This window comes from Glandiceps talaboti, chromosome 15 (assembly GCF_964340395.1).
Source record: "Glandiceps talaboti chromosome 15, keGlaTala1.1, whole genome shotgun sequence".
In the NCBI taxonomy this organism is placed as follows: domain Eukaryota; kingdom Metazoa; phylum Hemichordata; class Enteropneusta; family Spengelidae; genus Glandiceps; species Glandiceps talaboti.
The window spans coordinates 19,094,157-19,116,694 of NC_135563.1; the positions used below are offsets into that span (position 1 = coordinate 19,094,157).

Sequence of the window (22,538 nt, forward strand, 5' to 3'; positions counted from 1 at the left end):
TACCGACCATAAGGATTCAAGTCATCCCGCTCATAGTCTGTTTAACTTTTTACGATCTGGTCTACGGTATCGTACGTAGCGTAAAGGCAGCCTCTGAACATTTTATGAAAAACTTGTACTTTTCTGAAAATCGATTATTAACCGAGTCTTAAAATTGTGCATTTTTTATAGGGATCGCTCGTGAATCATCAAATCCCAATATTTTGTACATATGGCAATACAATTTCTACATTCAGTAAAATCGATCGATGACTTGTTTGTCATATTAACAAACGAAGCCACCCAGCAACTGGAACACGTGCCGGAAAGCACTGTCAATCAAAGACTAGAAGCCCCTCAGACGTAATCCTTGCGAAGGATACACGTACATATGACGCATATACAGGCTTCTCTTAGGAGAATGTATTAATTAGATTTAGAAATTAGATTGACAAGTATTAGATAACTGATGAAGGAAAGGACATCAACATAAATTTTCAGTAAAAATACACCTATTTGTAAACAGATTTTCTGGTCAATTTTTGTTAAAACTTTCTGAGTACGACTGACCAGAATTTTCCTAATACAAAGCGTTAGGGATTATTGTAGTGTATATATTCTAAAAATAACCAAAAGTAATTATAATTATAAGTCGACTTTATTTCAGATAAAAAAAATCGAGTGCATTCGAAATATAGACTGGGAGACATAGAAAATTCACAAAGGTAATGCTGTACCTGGTATTACTAATAAAATGTAACAATTCCGATTGTTGAATTAACCGTCTCAGATTGTAGACTTTGAAAAGAAATCCTTCCTGTGCACTAAAGCTTTACCATGCTCAATGCAGCATACTCATCACACCACAGACAATACCATGGGGCGGGGGAGGAGGTACCGTATTCCGAAAACTACAATGCAATATCCAATAACAGAATGGATAATTTTCTTCTTACATCTATTTTCGACTTCTTTGACTGTTTGTATGTAGTTTGTATGCGTTGGTAGATGCATAAAAACAATGCACCTGGCTGTGTCTCATAAATGATGTTTATGTGAGGTTCTGTCATTGGAAAGCGCCATCACTGTTTCGTTTTAATGAATTTTACTTTATGCTACATTGCATTAATATGAGAGTCACTAATAGTTTTTAAAAAAATGATATTATTGTTGTCTAGATGTACCCCATTCAGCTGCTTGATTAAATTTACCACTCTGTAAGTAAGAAGAGTGTCGTTGAGTTTGACTCTACCAAACAACGCAGGTTTCCCCCGGGTACTCCGGTTTCCTCCTGCATTAACACTGAACCCATGAGGGATGGCCCTCACTGGACTTCTTGGGAGACAAGTGTTTATATACTTAAAGAACTATCCAGTAAATAAAGAAATAAATAAAAATTATTATTAGAACACAGTAGAACTGATAGCACTCACTTCGCTCGAACTCATTTGAGGATTTTGCGGCAGAAGTTCAAAGCCACATTACCCGTGACTTTTAAACACACTGATTGCTATATTTTCCCTTTACCCTTGCTGTTATGTGTGTGAAAGCATACGTCGGCCCCCGCCTCCTCCTCTGCTCCCCCAGCCTTGTGATACCCTTTGTATCGCTCTGTTTATACCGGCAACACATCACAGTAGTTTGGCATGTGCATTTTTTGTTGCGAAACAGTATTTGTTCCGTACTTGAACACATTGTATCGAATTAGTGGTAACAGTTTTATTACGTGCATCATCGTTCCCCAGTACTATTGGTTAGTACTGATAATGGCGATTTTAAAGTTCTTGAGAAACAGTACAAATATTTTGGACTTTAGTTCAGAAAATGTGTTTCTAAAAGTTTTTATTCAATTTTTCACCAATTTAAGCGAAATATTCTTGTCATAGTACTTCTAGCTAATTTGGCTTTAAAACGGAAGACATGATATTTGAAGGATATTTAAAAAAAAGAGAATCCTTGAGAAAATAATTGGTAGCATGATCCCCTAATTACAAAACTGGAACAGTGATTACCACATGACTTGTTGACCTTGTTCACCACTGGCAACAGGGACCTGGCAATGAATCAATATTAGTACGCATCTGTTTCCAAGGCAATGCAGGATGTAAATTTGCCTCACAAATCGCCACGTTGAGGAAAATATCGTAATATTATTAGAACGTGTTAATGATCACAGTGCATTCTATGTTTTATTTCAAAGAATTATTCTGTAATGCAACTAATAATATTATTTGACGAGTTCATGTAAACAAAAGTTTCAGTGTTAAAGACTCCGAGGGGCTACTTCATTAATTCCTTCTCACACTTCAAGCGTTCAGATCACATGGGCCCCAGGCTGAATTGGTTATGCTTACGGGAAAAAACCTAAACACCTCAAACAAACAAGAATACATCGAGCCTTAATTGTTATATTTACGAAAAGAAACAAAAAACAAACAATATATAAATATTGACAAACACGACAGATGTGAATGATAATGGTTAAATATCAAATTATTTGATCTACTAAGCTGATAAACATTTTTGGTGATTAAATATCAACAAGACGGTTGAGTATAAAATAGAAACAATTCATTGTAGTTTTCATTGAATAGATGCGTTGACTTTGTCATTATTGGCAATGCTGATTTATTTTAGTTTGTGTTTGTTTGTTTGTTAGTTAGTTTGTTTGTTTGTTTGTTTATTTGTTTGTTTGTTTACTTGTTTGGTTTGAACATGCGCCTGGACCCCCTGTCCTCAGACATATACACTTGTTTCTACTGAACACTGAAGACTGGATGTTCTATAAAGCTGTCGTGCCCAGAAAGGAGAACTTGAACCGTTTTATCAGCACTACGCGTATGTATGTAGGCTGTATTATATACATCGTGTCGCTCTGCCCTCACCGGCCAAATTCGTTTTGGGTAAGGCCAATGAGGGCGCCCCTACAGTGGGGAGTACTACCACAGACAAGCTTTCTTACTTGTCTGTGGTACTACCGACTTTACAATAAAGACCAATCATTTAGAAGTCACTTTACAGACCGTTAACACTAAACTTTCAAAATAAATTTATTGTTAAAAAATGGTACATTGTGGTTTAGCACAAACACAATAACAGATTTAATTTGTTCAAATAAAAATCTCAAAAATTAATATAATTCTTGATACTGTGACTTTAAAATTTGACCAAAATACGATAGCCAAACAAACGCTGAATCTGATATAAGCTTATAGTTTCATATTCACGCTAAAAAGGAATTGTTGTCATCATCAGAACGGCTTTCAAATATCGTTTTGATTAGTGGAAGTTACAAAGTACAACTTGCCTATTTAAAAGGGAAGAAAATGTGAGGCTGATATTATTCTAACTGCAATTCTCCATCCTTAGGGCTAGGAGATCTAGAAATCGCGAATTCTGCACGGTGCGACCTCTCTAAAAATATTTAGTTTTTTTTTTACAATTATTACAATAGGCACATCTGGCTTAATAGAAGAGGTGTGATGTAAATATGCCATTGTAGAAAGGTCACACGGCGCAGAATTGGTAAAAATGAAAAAGTCCTCTTTAATGAAAGACAAAACGTACAAGTGTTGTAGGATTTTTACAACTCTATATTTCGTTGTAATCTAGATGCATTTTGTTGTTAATCTTTGTCTCAGACCACAAAACTCGTTAGTGGTCTGAGTCTTTGTGTAGTCTGAAAACCTTCCTTGTAGTCAGGTGGTCTCATAATACCTCAGCATGTGGTTTCAGCTAGTTTAGACGAGTATCTGGCAACCGTTAGAAAACCAAATCGATCGATTTGTCTGATTCAAAAGTCTAATCTCTCAGCAGGTGAAGTAACACCTTTTATGAAAAGGGGGCTCTTGAGACATAGAGATAAACTGCTATGACAATTGTTCTAACTCACCAGCCTGGAAGTTAGATTGTACTAACCAATGCATTCAAATTCGGACAACACATAGTGTAACGAGTATAGATTTATAGGATTTAATTAGTAAAGACGTTATAAATTATTTTGCCTAGTCTTGGTGTTCCGCCGACTGCATGTAGTCGTGTTTAACTCATTTTTAACAACAGCGCCAATAACGACGAATCTCTGTCTAGGTGGTGTTATTTGCACACAGAAGTTCTGAATTTCGTTAAATCATATTATAAATTCAACGGAACGGAACGGAACCAAGAGAAGCGTCTTATAATTGTAAACTACAAACTACTTTTTTGTTCAGTCTTTGAGAACTGTTTGGTACATGTATCTATGAGATCAATTTTAACTTACAAAGAAAACAAACTCCTCAAGAAACGATCGATAGGTCTCTACACTGAAGCAGCGGGGTGGAAGACACACAATGATTTCCATTTGAAAGACATTTCTCTCAAACGTTCGCTTAAAACATTCCAATACATAACGTTTACATGTATGAAAGCATAATAATACGTTAATACCTTTCAATAACAAGTCATGTACAATGGTGGTGGTGACATTTCGACGAAGGCACACAGCGCGTAAATTTGGCAAGAATATTCAACTATATAAACCCTTCAATAAACATGGGTATGATTCGAGTTGAGTTTAAACTTTCATCCTCCTCGAACACTTTACACAGGTACTTTTTTAAACACAACTATTCTTTAATCATAGTTTCTGACATAGTGTCGTTGAAGAATCAATAAATATAAATAAATGTTAAGATGTCAATATAAAAAAATCACCACAAAGTTGCGGTAAAATTCATCGAAATTACTATTTCATTCTCAGATTTAACCTAGTAGTCATCGATGTCAGTGGTAGTACGTACCGGTAACACTACTACTACGGCACAATAGGGTAATGTTCGCGTTTTCCGTAAAATTAATAACCAACTCCATTAGTATTTGTAAATTTGAATTTCAACTAACAACCTGGTATTTTATTAAAATGAAATAACATTATTGGTATTGGTGAAGCTTGTATTCAGAGCGTAGTTATGGGATAATTACACAACATATTTTAATCGTGACAACAAAAGTTGACTACTATTAAAAACTACTAAACACATGCCAAAAGTTGCAGTTACTGTGGCTATGACTTATGTTCATTTCTTACGTTGTATATGGGCCGATGGCCTTGAAAAGCATTAAACTCATATGCGAATTATTTGCTTCATTATCGATCAAATATATTGAAATAATATGTAAATGTTTTGTATCCCTAATTATCTATAACCTTCTACGAACAAACATGGCCTCTGCTAATTAATTCATGAGTCCACGATTCCCAAAGTAAGCATAACCCAAAAGTTCACTTGCACACATGTGAGGAACTTGTGGTTGAATGTTAACAGTTGACATCATGGAGTTGAAGACCGTCAACATAGGGGTGTAGCTTTGGCTAGGTATAATTCCATCGACTTTGCTTCTTGAGGCGTTGCTTTTTTACCAAAAGGTTGGCAAAAAATGTAGACCGAGATCCTTAATTGGTCTACAGCGTGTATAATCCGGGTGCTGAAAGAATGATGGCACACGAACCTGCAAGGCCTCCAATGGCAAAAATGATCAAAAATAAACGATCGAAAACACTTGCAACGTATCGCCACTCTTCTTTCACCTATAATAAACAGAAAAAATGGACTAAGGATAAAAATTCAAAAATGAAAAAAGAAAATGGAAAATTTACACTTATCGATTGAGGACATGTATTGTGGCTATATAGAATATTGATAGTTCAATTTCATCACGTGTCACCAACCACCTGTTGCCAGATCATTAGTCAGTCTGAAGAAGCGTCTGGGTTAGGATGTGAAATCTGTTTATACGCAAAAAACCATCAAGTCCAGTAGCTTAATGATTAAAGTGTAAATACTCATCCACTATATATAAAGAATATTGTTATTTCTCATTATCATCTACATTACGAAATAATATCGAACACAATTTGCAATTGCAAGCGAAAAATCAGAACGAGGCTAATGAAAAGAGTGTAGTTGGACGGTGGCGATATGATGGATAATGAATCCTACCAATCAGATAGAGGGAACGAGATTGGAGATGGTCATATCGACACGTACAGTGAAATTATAAAATACATAAAACGATGTTGATATCGAGTCACTATAGCAACACAAATACCAAAGTCAAGTTCTCTTACCTCATTCTCTTTATCTCTGTCTTTCATTCTGTTACTGATAAAGCTCACATCATTGATTATGGATTTTTCAAACTCTGACCAATAACGTCTCTCTCCTTGCTGTTCCTCGTTGTCTCCTTGTCCCTCTATTGTCTCCTCTAGTTCAATATTATCCACTGTGGATGATTGCGAAAGTGTTGTTTCCATGGTGACATCACCAGCAGGCATATATTGAGGGCCATTGTCTTTAGCTGTACCGACACTGCCTTGTTTTCGGGGACATTTACGAGCAACTGTAGCTATAACTGCATGGTGTCCGCGACATGAACGTCCCCTTACGCAACGGTAACCATCATTTCGAGTGATATTTAATCTTGGCCTAGTCTTTCTTAGTTTACAGTAAGGTCCCTCCCACTCTTTCATACACAATTTCCTTGGAAGAGAATACAGAAGGGTTTCTCTCATCCCGATTGGCACTGGTGACAGTTTATTAGGATGGTATTTGATATGCAGTACGACAACTGACAATACCAACGACAACGATACCATGCCAATGTTAAATAACAAGTATCGACCAATCAATGGTGTAGTTTCTGACGTCGCTGGCATCAGATCTGCAACCAGCAAACTTAACAAAGTCAGTGCTAGTAATACTGACATGCTGAGTGTAATCTTCTCACCGGAATCCGGGGGTAAACAATACACCAGAACAGTTATTATCGCGAAAAGTACACACGGTACCAAAATATTGATGCAGTAATACAGGGGTCGTCGACGAAGCGTGATTGTGTAAATAACCACACTGTATTGTTCTCCTGGGCAGCACTCCAGTTCTTCGTTAATAGAATGAACTTTACTACCCTTAAGCTCCCACTCAACGTTTTCCAGGAATTTTTCTTTGACAACAATGTCGTGCATCGGCTCCAAGTAGACTTGCTCGTTGGTGTATTCCCATGGACCAAACGATAACTGACACATCTGTTCATCGAATGGGAAATATTCTATGTTGATATGACACTGACTGTTTAAAGCCGCAGGCGGTGTAATCCACACAGTACCATCGAACTCAACAGTAGCAAATTTGGAGACGGGAAGATCAGAACTACCGTAAACACTGAGAAAATAAGAACATTTATCGTCAAATTTGTAGCACTCTGGTATGATCTAGTGTTCTCTCCTTTCACTAGTATTAAAACAAAACAAAAAGTCAAAGAAAGGGCCGCTAAAGTTCAGAAAAAACTACAATGTTATTGTGATAAATAGTCTAAAATGTCCTGTGAAATTAAATATATTAGGTAGCTTGGACTTCTTAAACTGACTTTATCAGCTTTTTGACTGTACGTGTAAATACTTACTATAAAACTATAATTAATCTATCTTTAGACACATTCATCATATCTGTAGAACATAGTAATAATAATAAGGTCTTGTACCACGACCAAGGGTTAGTATTACTACTTTTGATTTTTTAAAAATGTTTTCAAACAATGGGGGGGGGGGGGGTTAGACATCATGATGGTACATTCCGTACAATTAGTAGGAATGGTTGGACAGTGGGTAGTATTGACAGAACAAAAGCTATTGGTCTTGTTTCACAGACAACACAACTGTTGAATGGCAGTGTATACTGTTGGTAATGGCAGTGTATTGTCGGTATGATGTCATACATACGCTTATTAGTTGCAGCAAGTCTGCGACACATACAAAACTGTTTCAGATGAATACGTAATTATACCATTTTCGTCTAGTGCACTCATGTACGCTGTTTATTTGTGAGTCGATTCAAATAAAGGAACAATAAGGATTTAGCAATTACGTGAACCTCAGACAACCAACTCAATTTTATCTGAGCGTGAACTAAACATTTTTTCAATAGTAGAATGATTTCGGTTACTCATACAAATTAAACACGAAACCTCGACAATTAATGTTCTCAAAGTACAGTTACAGGAGATTGTATTTCACTCTAGGGATTGGCGACAGTACAGAAGATTCCATTTCACACTAGGGAACGGCGACTGCACAGTTACCGCTATGTAACAGTGGTTATTACACTACGTGTATTCCACCTGTTGATGAAATTCAACAATGTGGCATATATATCATGACCTGTTTCCTATTCCTTTTGAAAACAATATCCCAGAAATGTTCCACAGTTGTAAATCTTGCTCACTTTGAAATGAACGAATACGACTCACAGCAATGAACTTGTTAGCAACTAGTGGCCTACATGTCGTACCAGATTGTATTTTAGGAAAGAAATATCTGACCGTCGTGTAAATACTAGCAAGACAGTAAAATTAACCAACACACATTACAATGTAAAATTAATACTTTTAGAGCTTTCGACTGCAAACTATCAATCGCTCAATTTGAGTGCCAAATTTGACAATAATGGGTACACTACCTGTTGTCTAGTACCATATCGGGGTACCATAACCATACTGCCGGGATGATGATGTATTCTATATCGTCATATGCCACTGGATCCCAGGAAAGACGATAGTCTGACCAAATCTGAAAAAAAATTCAATGATCAAAAAATGAGCCACAGTTATTAATTTTGTAAATGTGTTGAGAACACTCTAGGTTCTAATTAATTTTCAGTGTTACGCTGTTTACTTAATCCTACACCAGGGGCCACATTTTGTACTTACTCTCCTTTTGGTCTCTGTTACTGCTATTTGCTCCACAAGGATTGGAAAGCGGATTTCACGGACCGTTTTGAAGTGACCGTTAATTTGATAATGATTCCATAATGTGATAGATATTACAACTTCAACAGAATTAACGTGTCCTTACTTTACTTGGCCTTCTGATCTTCTGCGAAGTAACCAACTTGTGATCTGTGTGTGTGTGTGTGTGTGTGTGTGTGTGTGTGTGTGTGTGTGTCTGTCTGTCTGTGTGTGTGTCTGTGTGTGTGTCTGTGTCTGTCTGTCTGTCTGTCTGTCTGTCTGTCTGTCTGTCTGTGGTGGTGGTGGTGGTGGTGGTGGTGGTGGTGGTGATGGTGATGGTGATGGTGGTGTGTGGGGTTATATCAGAAGGAAGAGAAGCGATGGGAAAGGATTCTACGACATCCTGTCAACACAATAGGTATCGCTCTTGAAGAGAGTTGAACGTTTGTTATCAAAGCTGTAAAGATCTACAGCTCGTAGCGTAGTTGATGAAATCTCGAGGTTAGTGCAAGCACAGAAAGAGATGTTTTGGGGCGATACTTACTTGGTTTAGCCATACATGTGTTGAAATAGACTGAGCCTTTTCATTCTGGAATTTGAAATAAACGAATAACATCTCTATCAACGGGTCTTTTTAGGGGAGAATCTGAGTCATAAAAACGTAACAACAACAATAATATAATAATTGTTGAATAAAACCATTTACTATTCATATAATCATAGGGTGCAATGGAAGGAATGTCATCTATGTAAATCTCGTGCAATGGTACAGAGCTACGTCAGATTAAATAATATTTCTAGCTACTTCACTTATAACTAGTTGTCCATATCTCTGTCGCCACCATATGTCATATGGTTCCTTTCGGTGCAAAACATTCACTAAATTTTGCAAGTAAAGCTATATTATTCAAAAGTTCTTGTACTTTCGGTGAACGACTGCATTCATACAAGACCTAGCATAGATGACCAATGTCTATTAAATTTTGTTCTATTGTCACACGACACTTGCAGTTTGAATAAATGCTACCAACAGAAATCTATTTATGTGTACCCCTCAAGGCGGATTTATAAGAACCAGTTGGTGTACCCACTTCTATTCATTATCTGCATGAAAACCTCATAGACACCGAATTTGTACTCACAACATCTAGAAGCTGTGTTATGGAGAGTCCAAACTGTAATACCACGCTATCATTGTGCCGTTGAACGGGACGGACGTATTTATTGTACTTTCGAAAGAGTTCGGTATGCAATCTTCCTTCCGTTTCCGATCCGAGGACACCTGATGGAGGGAAGAAAATATTAGTAGGTAGTGAAGTGAAAGGGTGGGTTGAAGAAATCGACTTTAAGATAACGGTAGGTATCACATTGACAATGAATACAAACGATCAAACACACAAATGCAGTGGTTTAGGTGCTGAAGACTTCATTTGTTGCGTCAAATATGTCAACATCAACACACGAAAAGCAATGTTTCACATCAAATTCGTATGTTATATCATTCAATGGAAAAATAGATTCAGTATTAGGTCAAATATATTCGTTGTATCACAGACTTTTCTGGGAAGGGGGGGGGGTGTTCACCACGATGCTTTAATGTTTAATATGTACCTGGGAAGTTCGAACATAGAACCATCGACAGTATCTCAACCAAAACAGTAGAATTGTCTACAAGAAAATTTAAAATGCACATAGTTTGGCATACACCCTTCCCCCCGAAGGCATATGACGAATACCATATGTTATACACAGGCAGTAATTACAGTACTGTATGCACTGACCAAGTATGTTTATCGACACTTGTTAACGTGACCTGTTTATCATGTACATGTACGTCGAAATGCTACTTTAATGGATAGGATAATTAAAATTTCGACTACGTGGTACAATGGCGGTTATGTTAAACTGTTTGGTTTATTTTGGCAGTGGTAAATTTTCGATCAAATTGATACTATATTTATAAGAAGTAAACAACGACAGAAATAAAAACAAATACGAACAATTACGTGTGCATTAGTACTTGGACAAATATCGTACATCATCGTCATTATGATTACTAGATTTTGTTTCTCATCCATGTTACACGTTGCACTACGCCATCTGTCAATGTATACAGCAGTGATCAGCAGCAGGATTCGTGATATATGTAAATGTATAGCTAAAGAGAACGAGAGAGAGAGAGAGAGAGAGAGAGAGAGAGAGAGAGAGAGAGAGAGAGAGAGAGAGAGAGAGAGAGAGAGAGTGTGTGTGTGTGTGTGTGAGTGAGAGTGAGACAGACAGACAGACAGACAGACAGACAGACAGACAGACAGACAGACAGACAGACAGACAGAGACAGAGAGATACAGAGAGACAAACAGGTAGACTAACAGAAACAGACAGGCAGAGACAGGCATACAGACAGACTTACAGAGGGAAGTGAGGGATGTGAAGAAGGAGAGAAGGGTGATATGGTTAACTGAAATCTTATGCTAAAAATTATAGTTTTGAACATTTAATATGTGCTCCAAGAAGAACTTGTTTATGTGATCCACAGTCTGAATAGACAATGTAACACGATATTGCATATGGAGTTTTCAATAAGGCTTATTCTTATTACTTGATTGCAGACATACAAAGTAATCAAAGTAATCTTATGGCCGCTATAATATAACCCTACAGCATAAGGCAATGTTATAGCCATTAAGTACCCTGTCCACGAGGAGTCAGAATTATAGAAAAATTCCACTTTCACTACAGATCAGTGTGAATACTAAATATAACACACATATTTCTAATCCCAGACATTGCATTCAAGGGAAAAGTCTGAGTCTGAGTTTCATGTAAAGAATAGCAAACGGTATAGGGAAATTAATAATGTAATATTGATGAGGCCAAGAAGTAGACGACCCCTTTCAAAAAACAGAAAGATGAATACAATGACTGGGCATTGTTTGTCATATTTTACGAGCTAAATTTCAGACACTCCCCCTACTTATAATATTGATTACCAATGATAAATCGTTGGTTGTATTCATCATTCTATGGTTGCATATCCAGGTTAAATCGCCACTTGTGCCTGGAGGCAGAAAAACGAGATTATAGCTGTAACATATCACTGGAAATTTAGAAACCGATCGATCGAAATAACATCTCTAAAGTTTTGCAATGCCCAATTATGTAAGGTGATACTTACTGTGACCGAGGTCACACTGAGACATCACATCTTCAATAGTTTATTCGTTAATTCACTAATTGTAAGACTAAGTCTCGATATCAAGCAAGCCATTCAACGGAACAAAAACACGCAGTAATGCTCGGTGATTAGATATGCATTGGCTTCGTTGACCATTATTGGCAAAAAACTTGAGACAGCTGTCCAAGCGTCACAATCGACTTCAAAAGGATTATCTCAGATTTGTCTCGTAGGACCACTTGCATTAATTAGTGAACTTTTTTTTTCACTTACTTGGACATCGCATTAGATGAAAAACAAAAAATAATGAAAAAACACAATACAAACAAAAACAACATCTATAAAATAACAACCTTTACTGCAACTAAAAACAAAAAAATACTGTAATTTGATCAAAATAATAATAACAAACATTTTTTCCAATAGATAGCTCTTTTTCGGGCAGAAACCTAAATGTAAATTATAAAATAGCTGACAAAGTAAGTGTGAAATTAATTTAAATTATTGTTTGTTTTGCCAAGTCTATAATTTTGATTATTTATACTAAATCTAAGTGCCAGTAACGATTATAAAAGTTGTATTTCTCATTGGAAGTACGTTGAAAATATCATATTTTATCGTTCGTTGTGCATGTGAGAGAGAGCGAGACAGACAAACAGAAACTCAGACACGAACGAACGAATGATGAAATCGTTACTAGAGCGTATGCGATAACCCAAACAGTCCTATACAAAATGAAACCGTAATGTTAAGAATCCAAACTTTGAACTGGTCTGTCTGTATTTGCAAGTAAATTGTTCAAAACATTACGATTGTTCGGTATTGTTTACGAGTGTACGGTGACAAGGTGTTAATTGCTAGGCCACTCACGTTACAACCTTATTAGATGTATAATGTCTAATTTGTTATCTTTTGCTTCTTGTATTTCGCAGTAAATTAAATCATTGCTATGGGTCATTGCTGGCTCTTTACTCTGACTGCTCAATTTACTTAACGTTGGCTGAATTGTAAACTTGGCAAGTCAGCTTTCCTTGTCATTTCATTAAATATGGCAGTGGCATGATAAGGTAACCGCACATACATCCAAATGCTGCAGGGGTGTAAGATGTTTTCTAATGAATGGATATATATTGAATTAAGGAACGAATTAGCACACACTAAAGCAAGGATAAGACACCATAATTCAGGTAATATAACATTTCTTTTAATCTCTAATCTACCCATGATTTTGGTTGTCTTTTCTCAGCTGACACTTTCATTTTAGGGCATCTTTACATGGCATATTTTCTAACCAAAGTTTCCAAGTCGAAGTCTTTAAGGTGAACTGGGACTTGAAGGTGTTCAGTTTTGAAAAGAAATTTCAGCTCCCCTTCCCTACATCTTTACTTACTTATATAATGAATTATTCAAATCTCAAGTCGCGTCTTATGCATGATGCAATTTACATGTGAACAGAATAACAGAACTGATGGAAATTGGATTGAAGTTTTCGCCAATACGTAGGTGATTGGAGGGAGGGGAGGGGGTTGTCTCAAAACATACTCACTGATGTTGAGAACAGATTTCCCTTGTATTTTATGGTCTAATGAATGTATTAATAGGAAGAGTTGTGACAATTACTGGACAGTACTTTAAGCTATGGACTAACGCGACGATGCGATTACCACGGGAAAAAATTGCAATGTTAATCAGTACAACAGCAATTTTATTTTATGGTATCATAATTTTGAAACACGTATATTTAATATTCAAATGTGTTAACCAGGTCACAGTTTTTCTCTCTCATTGTATCATGATGCAGCCAAGTCCTTCGAAATTGCACCGGTACCCATCTATAATGGTATCCGTCTCTACGGCTTTGGCTGTTTAATTATTATGCACTGGGTTCAAATTCTCATCTGTCATTTGGCAATGTGAATATTTTTGAGTATATAAATTTGAGATTTTAGTACGTAGAATGAACACATATCATATATACATGAATTGGATATCTAGGTCAAAGTAAAATATGATGTTTCAGCTGCAAACCTTTCTTTCTACGAAATGGGAAGGGTTAAAGGAGTGCTGCAATAGAAATAACGGATTCAGGATAAATTATAGAGTTTCTCTTATTACTTATTTATTTTACTGACAACATATTAGAATATTGGCAGTTTAACTGGAGACAGATTTTTCGCAGGTTGTCCAAACCTTCCATAATTTATTACTTAACACCATAGCAACCGAGTTATCAATATGATTTGAATGTATAATCAAAATCAGCAGACGGTAATAATAATAAACGTAGTCGGACGCGTACTACCGGTATGATATGTTATGTCCGTGAAACAAATTTATGTTGCAGCGTTCTCAAATAAGTTACAACAGTTCATTGACAATGCTAATGGATGTATCACCATTACATATCAAACCACGACTGAAATGAAGATAAGTTAATGAATTATAAATTCCGTACCTGGCTAGCTACGTGGTATACCCTGCGAACAGTACTTAAGAAGCCGCATTTCACTCCTTCTTTAAGTAAAATACCCAGTGATGCGGCAAAGAACTAGTAACACTAATTTAAATGTCGACGGTAGAATGAATTTTATGGACTGTGAGTAAATATCGAAGAAATATGATTTTAGATCACTGGACATGTCACCGCGACACTAACTGCAGCAAATTCCAATTGTCAAAATGATCACCTACCGAGGGAGACTTCGAGGATCCACGCTATTTGCCTGTTTTATATACACTTTTAAACTTGAAAAAAAACAACGATTTAACACAATATTTCAAGTGGTTTTCAGATAACAACAATGAGTCCAGTTAGTGAATTTTTAGTCGAGACGTCTGTATGTATTGACGTAACACTTGTATTCATTGTTCTCGGGTAACCGTGATAACGTAAATGTCAAACTCTGTCGAGGAGTATCGAATGCCTAACACGGAGAAAGTGGCAATTATTGATAATATAATTATCATGGTTATTGGGTTGACATTGATCGATGGGTCAAATATAGACTGTAACAGTAAAGTCGCTGATATCGTAAAAAAATAATCATTACTCGTCAAAGTGCCTCTAATGATTTTGTCTGGAAATGTAATAAGTTACCAAGATATCGCGCCTTCAAGGTTAATTGGAGAACTTTGACATTTGAAAACAGGACTATATTATATCTCCTCAGTATATCCCCACCACCACAACCACCTCCTTTAGTACATTAGTACTTTAATGTGAACTTTTAGGAGTTAATTAAGAAGAAAACGCCCTACTCGGCATTGCTTAATCACGCTGTTGTTTGTGGCATCGATTTGGATTTGGACGACAGTGGAGGAATTCGTAGTGTAGCTGGGCATTGACATCAAACAGACTATCTGTCTCAATATTGATGCGGCTTAATAGACAATACTTTGCCGCAATTATGAGATTATAAGATTAAACTATTGTTTGATCAGGGAGGTATATGCAAATTTAATTGAAATTTCAACCGAAGTTTACAATTACACAATTGGATTAATTGATTTTTGTTCTCAATGTAAGTATGACACCCGATGTCTGCCAAACTAATGTTATTAAGGAGACGAACAACATTTGGAACGCTTAAAGATTTTTGTCCTGCTAATATTTTATAGATTATTTGCAAAGCAAGTATGTTGACGACAGTTGGATCGATCTTGGAGAGAAAAAGTAGCATCTGATTGGTTCGCAGTGTCACTGTCCATTGTGTTAATGGACCTTCATGAAAATAAGGAATATAAAACTTGACGTCATTGTATGGGCGCCATTGTTCAATGAATACTTTACACAAGCTAGGGAGTCTTGTCTGAACGATAATACTTGTAACAAATCGGCGCTGCCTCGTTTTCAGTCACCAGACGATACACAAGAGTAACATTTACTTGTAATACGATTCTTTTGTAAAATTGATTCACATTATAGCGGTGTGAGTGTGAAACCTTTAGAAGACCTGTCGATATATCTGATTTGGAAATGCTATACTTTAGTCTTCCGACGGGTGAAAACCGCCAGCCTCAACAAATGCTTACAGTTCGATAACAGTATCGATTAACGAACTTAAATCGCCAAAGGCCTAGTGCACTTTGCCCAAACTTTAACTGTAGCTTGCAGTTCAATGATTTCACGGTGATTTTCCTACAGACAAACAAATCAAATTGAATTAGGCCACAGGCAAAAACTGTTTCGATTTTTTCTAAAGTTACATTGTTTCTGTCCATCCTGTTGATACAGTAATAAATTTTAGAATTCCAATTGATTGCATGCTTATAACGTTGAATAAGAATTAAAATGATATAATAACAGTATAATGACTTGGACCCAGTTACTGGTAGTCTCCCAAGTGCTGTACGCGATCTCACCACTGGTTCATAATCACTCACTCAGTCGACCATTTCACTCAAAAGAAAAAGAACACATTCGAATTAATTTTGTATTTCAAAATAATCATTAGATTTAAAAAAGTCCGTATAGACGAGCAAATCCATATACGTCTATCAATTAATTCGCTTTCATATTGTATAGTATGAAATAATTACCAAAAATGGGAAAAGTTTAAGTGTCTTACTTGTGTAGAAACAGGGTGGAATACTTATATTGTAGTAAACCCTCTATTAAACCATAGACACTACACTAAATTAGGATCTTTATTCAACTTTGCAAGAATATATCTCTGCATGCTTTCGATAGCATTAAAGACCGTTCGTAAGTTGATGATTAGAGATATTTAGTATGTCTGACTGAGTACTAATATGTCCTACAATCGTGTATGCATTATATCTCAACACGAAGTTCTCCCAATACCAAGTACTTTTGTGGGCAGAATGCATTTTCGTTCCCTTGTACTATGCAGCAGAAATCGCGCCCTCCCCCAAAAAGCAAGGAAAACAACAAAAACGTATATGCCCCTTTAAAACAGCTCCCTGTAGCGGAGTGGTTAGTGCACAGGATTAGCTGTTGGGAGGTCATGGGTTCGAATCCCACTGGAAACAGGGGATTCTTCTGTGACCGACCCAAACCCAGGATGAGTGTTCTACAGACTCGATGGGTAGGCTGTATCACTCAACCGTGTCTCACTCACAAGACGCGTGCGACTCCTGGAGTAATGACTCGAAAAGTCGGGGACGATTACTCACACGGAGCCCACAGGTGCTATGTTTGCCGGGCCTGGGTGACTCTGTGATAGCCTGTGGACTTACTGGGAAGGCCTTGACAGTTCTGCAGCGACGTGATATAAAGCGTGCAACATAGCTCTGTCACATAGTCCCAAACCCGAATGGATTTCTGTAGCATTTGTGTGTTTGTGTGTATTTGTCTGCATATTGAACAGAAATCGCTGGGAGCAATTCCCAGCAACAAAAATGCCCGGGCCCTTTAGAACTAAATAAATAGTGAATATAAGAATATTGACTGAACATACAGATCGTTTTCTTGTTTGATGAATTAAGTCAACACTTAATTAAGAGTTAGGCTACTGCATTCAAACTTCACGAATAATATTCACGGCACCCACATAACATGCATAAGGAAATTGCAAAAGGCAAAATGTGATGTCACTGCAAGTGTCTTGTTTTCAAAATGACTGCTAAATACATGATATTGTCATTCTACATGTACTTCAAATCCATGGATCCCTACAAGACGTTTGGGATTGGTGGTATGGGTTAGAAGCTATTATATTTTCTGTTGATATTGCTACAAATCTGATCAGTTAAAGAAGAACATTATCTACCAGTTATAAGGACACAGATTCAGAGATATAAATTCGAGATATAGCTGTTGTCTTCTAAATATTGTGTGTCTAAATAATGTGATGAAGATATATCCAAAATGGCGTAAGTTGTTAAAGGCAAGTATTTGAACTACCTCGAACAATAGCGGTGACATTTTACAAAATAGCCGTTGAAACAAGCGGTAATTTCCGATTTTGCAACATTTTTTGTATACTAGTTCACTGACAGATAAGTCTTTTTAATATCAGTCCAAACACCACTTGACCCTCGCGTTAAATGGTTGATATGTGTGATGTAGGTTTGTTGGATCATTCTTCTGTGTACGCAATGCAGGCGTACTAAGGCAACGTAACACAAACTGCAGGATGTAGGAACGGAATCATATTTGACTTGAATTCACGAACTTACATTATTTTGTTGATTCAAGTTGGTATGTATCAAGATATTACAAAAAATATTTTCCTCTTTTTCATGAGAAGTTCGATACAGACAATAATGGTAAACTGTACATAATCTCAGACCTTTTGTGTACTAGTCTGCGACATTATCGCCGTAGGGACTCCATAGCATGTATAAAAGGATTTTACTATTTTTACCCCAAAGAGTTATATCATATTACATCCACAAATCAACATTATTTTTTATGGTATCAGTCTAAATCAGGTTAACGAATATAAAAATATTATGAAAATTAGTATTTCTTTCAAATAATTTGGGCGGGAAAAAGTTCGGTACAGATGATGGTAAACTGACACCTTGTAGGTACTCCATTATGTACAAATACGTAGGGAATAGGGATTTTCACTATTTTTTCACCAAGCTTTCGATTTAATAAAAATCCACAAATCAAGGTTATTTTTATGGGATAAGTCTAAAATCAGGTATCAAATATTACAAAAATAACTATTTTCTTCAAATAATGTTGGCTGGGAAAAACATGGGTACAGACGATGGCAACTGCACAACGTACTCTAGCTATGTACAGCCATGTAGGAAGTTTACCATTTTTACACCAATCATGGCATACATCCACAAATAACCATTATTTTAAGGTTTCAGTGAATTAATGGCAGGTATTGAGATATTTATAATCAATGATTTTGCTCAGATACTTTAGGCGGGTAAAATTTTGGTACAGCTGGCTGGGAGGGGGGGGGGGTAACATCTGCAATGGCTTTTAGGCTCACGAACCACAACCTGTTTTCTCTCGTATGAAAAGGAGATGCGAAGCATGCATGCATCCCAATCGACAACTAGTTGACTAATTCTTTAAGTAAATACAGAATACGATAATGGAACTTAATCCCTTATCTATATTCATACCAAAGCAGGAGAGTACTTTTTCCAAAGCAGTACTTACGTTATGCAAATGAGCTGAAAATTCTGATGAGCAAGTGAGAGTAAATAAACAAGACAACACAGCCACATACAATGTAAATGAGTCCACAATGCATTCTGTTTGTCATCGATAGCCTAATATTGAGTGTAGTATTTGTAACCGACTAATTATCGTATTTTACAATTAACTGGCAAATAAGTGTGCTCTACAACGTTTCAAATGAGCTGTTGCTACCCCCCCCCCCCCCCCCGGCATTGTCTTCTCAACTCTGTAAACCAAAAGCAATGTGTGTATGTTTTCCACAGTTTGATAACGTCGAATAACGGGGAACATAATTCCTTTGTTTAAATGTGTTAGGCAGAATCTAAACCGAATCTGTACGTAGTGGAGAGGTCAACAAATTATAAAGCTGTACGCAGTAAGCTTACGTCTTATTTGTTCATATTGTAAGACGTTTAGTTGTGGTGAAAACGTGACCGCTTGTAAAAATTCTGTAGGAATATACTCCATGTCATTAATATATTTGTCTTTTGGTTAGCGTTGTTTTATACGTTTATTTGGTACAGAGCTAGTGATGAGAAGATTCAAGTAGTTTTCGGTGTGGGAACAGACAAGGAAATAATTCGAGTCTATTTCTTTTTGTAGTGTCGGTTGTTATGGTTTGGGTACATATTGAATGCCAAGAAAGATAAACTGTTACCCACATAATCAAATTAATATACTATCCACAAGTAACATTGCAAATACTAACAACCATGGACATATGTGCAAATACAGACAACTTAACACTGGGTGAATATCGTACACATAATTTAGCAAATCGAAGTATATGGTGTAGAAGCTATGTATTACGATTCATGTTAAACCAACGACCTGTCACCGTCAGTTACTTTGAAATTTATCGGGACCGCCGCCATTATACATCCTATACTCGTACACTATATGCAAAAATTATAAACTCATACGTCCTACCCGAATGACACTGGGCCCAGCCTCCAATTAGCGTATACGATAAAATGAGCACCTAGCCTCCAAAAAACTCAGAAGAATTTAGCGTATATGACAAAATTAGCACCTGTCATTTTATTAATAACCAGACCCTGTATTGTAACCGAGATATAATATACTCCCACTGTTTTGATTGAGATCCAAACACATTAGGTATATTCTCCACTTTACTGCTCAAACCATATGATGCTATCGTGTGTCGAGAAACACCTGTATATGTAATAGTGGCGTTGGTTTCAAGATTCAGTCTGTTCAACCGGTATATACTAGTGCTACTTCGCTATGACGAACACCTCTAGGAGAATATCAACTCCTTCTGATGAATTTGAATGAAATGAATGATTCAAGCGATTTTATGCTTATAACATAATGATCAAAGAGACTGTACAATGTCTACTTACCGTACACGAATGCCATTAACATTACAACGACACACATCAGTTGTTTCTTCAAAGGTAATGCCATCTTCACCGTTCCAAATGTTAGATAGACCTAAGCACGGACGTGTTTGAAACTACCATCGAGCCAACTGTGAATATCGCTCCTGTATCGCTTATTAAAAACCACCGGATCTAACACTCGGCCAATACACCATGAAGTAAGAGTGACCTCTCTGAAATATTGATATCGATGAAGACTAGAATTCCGGTGACTGGGTCGTTAGAAGTTTTACGACGTGTTAGATATCATATCTGGAGTGTCTTCGCGAGCTCGTCTTCACGGGTCATTTGTGAAAGATACCCTGCTATTCTTTTAGTCTTAGAAGATTTGCATATTCAATAGTGCGCTGTTCAAGTGCCTCGGGGTGAAGATGACAATGGGTATGACCGTGCAGTAACATACTATACCGGGGGAAAATCTAGACTTGTGTAGTTTTAGCACCCCTGGCAGTGCTAATATCAGTGTGTGACGACGCGTTCGCAATTTTCTTACGATGGCGGAGTATCGAGTATGAGCATCAGTGTATGTATTCCGCACTTTACGAGGAGCGCTTTTCCTAACCGCAATGCTGGCAACCGTAAGAAATCGAATGCAGTAATGGATAATACAATCATATGATCAATGCTAATACTCTAACCTATTTATTTACACAATTTTGGCATTTGTGACTAAAACAGTTAGGAAACCCGTGTGTCGTGCACAATCATACTATCGATTTGTATAGAAAACAAAATTTAGTTTGATTTCATAAATTCAATTTTGTACATTGACACCGTGTATCAAAGCTGGATGTAGCTTACACATGGATTCCAGCCAACTTATGTGCGAATAATTTTTTTTAAATATTCAAAACTTGAGAGAGAAAAAAGGAGCTGAAACATGTCTGGATATTTCTGGTATAAAGTATATAAGTGTTGTCTTATTTATATATCTTCTATTAGCCTGCAGCTATTCTTGATCTCACAGTTGCTGCATATTTATGTCGCTTAAATTGTCCCTAATGAAATACAAAATATGTAGTTCTAGCCATTATCATGTCTTATATTTCCGATAGAATTCGAAGTGTGTGAAAATGGAGAGGATAGTTTCAGCTCTGTAGTCTGTAATCATAATCATAACCATATAATCGACGAAGTCTAGCAAAACTTCTTGCGCACGTGTATTGATTGTTCTGGAAAATGACATACAGACTTTGAAATAAATAAGGACCTCTCAAATTTCGCCTTGATGGCGACGTTATTCCAGTCGGGGGGGGGGGGGGGGGCGGAGTTTAGGTAGTTCATCTTCTAACTCATGATTAAGCTTTTACATTTTCTTAACGCGAATATGTGTCCAATAGTAAATGAAAGTGTTGTAATATATTGATGGTTTTGTAACTGCTATCAAATGTTGTCTATGAGTAACTTCACCGTTGTAACTGCCCAATTACAGAAATAAAGCCATACATTGTCAACAGATCTTACAAACTAATAACGCAAAGCTTATATCTCTAAATTGTAGGGTTTCGATATTTTCGCGACTCGAGAAACAAAACCTATAAAGTTCTTCCGTAACGTTTAAAGTATGTGTCTCCAAGATATAAAACTATTCCTAAAAGATACAGGAACCGACACCTTAATTTTAATTCAAACTGGCTGCCAAAGTAAAACAGAATAAACTGGGAATATTTAGAACTTGTCCTTTATCTTGGAATAAAAAGGGGAACATTTTGAATAGTAATATGCTAGCTATTTTTACAGAATTTGCCACAGTTTTTGATGGTACATGGTCTGACTAAATTTTCTCGATCAGAAGGAAAACAGTCCTTGTCATTGCATCCATTCTTTCGTAAAAAAGTATATAATTATCTCTCACTAACGTCTTCAGCATTGTCAAAATTCCATTAAGACAATGCTTACACCACTAAACCGCTTTGTTCAAGAAACAAGCAACAGAGTGGTAGAATACCCATCTGTAGTGTTGTGACGAGAACAAACGCTAATCAGGTTGAAATCTGTGAGCTTTGTATAATAATAGGTGCTTTAAGAAATTGTCTGGAATTAGTATACGCCCAATAACAGAAAAACAAAACAAAGGTAACGCTAGACCCTTATTTTTTTT

At 36.6% G+C, this 22,538-nt stretch overlaps 1 protein-coding gene across 1 annotated transcript; it reads right to left on the reverse strand.

The window, feature by feature from the left end:
• Positions 1-5,422: 5,422 nt before the first annotated feature.
• On the reverse strand, positions 5,423-20,462 carry LOC144446298 (neuronal acetylcholine receptor subunit alpha-6-like). The gene is made up of 6 exons (XM_078136046.1): positions 20,399-20,462; positions 9,885-10,024; positions 9,287-9,331; positions 8,475-8,584; positions 6,089-7,181; positions 5,423-5,548 (listed from the first exon to the last, which is right to left on the reverse strand). The coding sequence occupies exons 1-6, from the start codon at positions 20,460-20,462 to the stop codon at positions 5,423-5,425; spliced, it is 1,578 nt and encodes a 525-aa protein (XP_077992172.1).
• Positions 20,463-22,538: the final 2,076 nt, after the last annotated feature.